The sequence below is a fragment of the Nicrophorus vespilloides genome, unplaced genomic scaffold (assembly GCF_001412225.1).
Source record: "Nicrophorus vespilloides isolate i.1.1-1 unplaced genomic scaffold, Nicve_v1.0, whole genome shotgun sequence".
Lineage (NCBI taxonomy): Eukaryota > Metazoa > Arthropoda > Insecta > Coleoptera > Silphidae > Nicrophorus > Nicrophorus vespilloides.
Window position 1 is genome coordinate 1 of NW_017099215.1, and position 2,342 is coordinate 2,342.

The following is a 2,342-nucleotide window of genomic DNA, read 5'->3' on the forward strand; positions in this document are numbered from 1 at the left end:
GTAACATCAAGTTTGGAAACCACTGATCTAATCATTAATTATTTTTAGGTAATTACAATAATGAAGCGGAATGTCAAGTAAATGAGGAGAAAAAAACGAACGTTTTGGTAATTGCTTAAGATAGTAATTGTCTGCATAATATTCATGCTCTAATTTAGATTGTGAAAAGTGGGCATTACTTTCAGCAGCTCGATAATCAAGAGGATGTCCTGAAAGCCGCCAAATCTCTGTTTTCCAAAAGAACAAGGACTTTGTACCATTGGATGTACCCAAACACGCCCAAATTCCATCTGAAATCGGCGGTGGCTTTGGCGTGGGACATGATGGGTCCTCAGGAAAAGCAATTTTACATCTCACAAGTAATGAATCAATTAATAAAAATAAATTTAATTTAATTTCTTTGTTTTTTTGAGTTAGGTTTTAGGGAAGTTTGGGTATTTGCAGAACAGTTTGATGGTGAATCCGCAACTGGGCGGATTGACTCTACCATTTCTTCCGATTCCTCCGCAAACCGAAGTACCCGATTTGGGTAATGTGGAAACGAGAAATGCCGTTTCGAATTTGCTCCAGGAAAACCCGAACACCTGGCCGCAGTCGTCTCAAACCGCTCAAACGTTGAAACGCAGAGGAAGACCCAGGGGAAGTAACAAACGCTCCAGCAAGACGAAACCTTTCCGGAACAGGAAACAGTACCTCCGTGCAAACGAAGGAATGGACGATTTCACGGATGACCCGGAACTGAGGAAAGAGTTGGAGCAGTTCCAGTGGGCTCTGCATATGGTCGACAAGTAGATTTTCTTTTTAAATTTATTTAACTTAAATACACATTGATTCTGTTTTTGCACATTTTTCCGCATCAACAATAATAGCAATAAAAAGAGTTTCTCGTTTCTTTATTTTTTTTTCTTCTTCGTTTTGTCTTTTGAGTCGCATTTCATATATTTTTTTTAATATTTTTTTTCTTTTTGGAATACTGGCGCAAGGAAAATAATTTAATTTCATTAAGAAATTCCCTTCTCGAAAGAAATGGTTAAGTAATTAAACAATAAAAAACAACTTAGGTTATATACAAAGTTAAGAATGGTGAAGACTGGAGTTTTTTTTTCTTTTCTTTTTCTTCTTCGTGCAGTACGATGGTCTGCTTCTTCCTCCAGTTCTTCAGATTCAGTTCCTCTGCCTGTTTTTGCTGGGAATCGGGATGGCGCCCGGAGGTAAATTGATGAAGTCCGCCGGGTTTCCGGATGCTCCGCCATTGTTTCCTGCCCGATGTGGGTTGTTCTGCGGGATGTTCTCTTCGCCGTTATCGTTGTCGATCTGATTAGGTGCTGGGGTGGAAGGAATATCGCAGTCTTCTGTCGGTGGGACGACACAACGCAGGGAACGACGGTCGAAGACCAACATAGCAGGACACCTCTGAAGACGCGGGTATCCGCCTTGGCATTGCCAGTATCTGTTGCAGGATTTGCCTAATGGAACGTTACCGTTGGCGTCCTCGTTGCAGAGAGCTGAAGACAAATGGTTTTATAGTATGTGTCTGTTTAATCGACAAGAAAAAGTACTTACGATGCTTTTGACAACCGTCAACGTTTTCGGGCCAATCGCAGGAATGGGAACGCTCATTGTATAAGAGTCCTCCGATGCAGAGTTGCTCGGTGGCGGTTCCGTTCCAGCAGGTCCAGTACCTGGTGCAAGATGTTTCGTGTCCGAAGATACCGTACAACCAATCGCAATGTTCGGTTCCAAGTGGTGTGTCTGAACGAAAATAAAAGATTACAAAAGTTATGCTGCAATTAGAGTGAAGATTTTGCACTCACTGGCTTGCTGTTTGCTATCGCAATAGTTCGACCTCCATGGATAATCGCAGCCCTCGGTGACGCCTCTGTTTTTGCCGGCGAAAACCAAACCGTTCGGACAGTCGTACAGTTCTGGTTGTCCGTTGACGCACTCCCAATACCTGTCGCAGTAAGTCTCATCAGCAACAACACGGGATTTCGTTTTGCAGGGATCTTCCTGGTTTCCCTTCAACTGTTGACCATTCGCCAAGCCTGAAACAGAAAATAGAAAACGTTGAATTTTAGGAAAGCAATACTGAAATTTGTATGCAAATCGTTAATGATTGTATTTAATTTGCATAGAACAGTGGTTTCCAAACAAAAGTAGGTAATCATTTGGCGCCTCCCCACCACCCTCCATTTCATAAAAGGAACGCGTATTACAGCAATATGGATAAGAGCACAGGAATGTATCTATACTTGCTGGGTTCCTCAAACATTCAGCTTTCATATGCATATATTGGATTCATTCTGTCTATTATAGTTTCCGAGTAAATCAATGAAATGTGA

General features: G+C 41.8%; 2 protein-coding genes across 2 annotated transcripts; one reads left to right on the forward strand and one right to left on the reverse strand.

Annotated features, from left to right (window-relative positions):
* Positions 1-48: 48 nt before the first annotated feature.
* On the forward strand, positions 49-792 carry LOC108564198 (the record flags this gene model as incomplete). The annotated part of the gene is made up of 3 exons (XM_017923151.1): positions 49-107; positions 186-359; positions 418-792. Coding segments are annotated over 3 exons (608 nt in total), but the record flags the coding sequence as incomplete, so codon positions are not given.
* Positions 793-956: 164 nt separating this feature from the next.
* On the reverse strand, positions 957-2,088 carry LOC108564199 (chondroitin proteoglycan-2-like; the record flags this gene model as incomplete). The annotated part of the gene is made up of 3 exons (XM_017923153.1): positions 957-1,505; positions 1,564-1,752; positions 1,815-2,088. Coding segments are annotated over 3 exons (804 nt in total), but the record flags the coding sequence as incomplete, so codon positions are not given.
* Between the last annotated feature and the right edge of the window lie 254 nt (positions 2,089-2,342).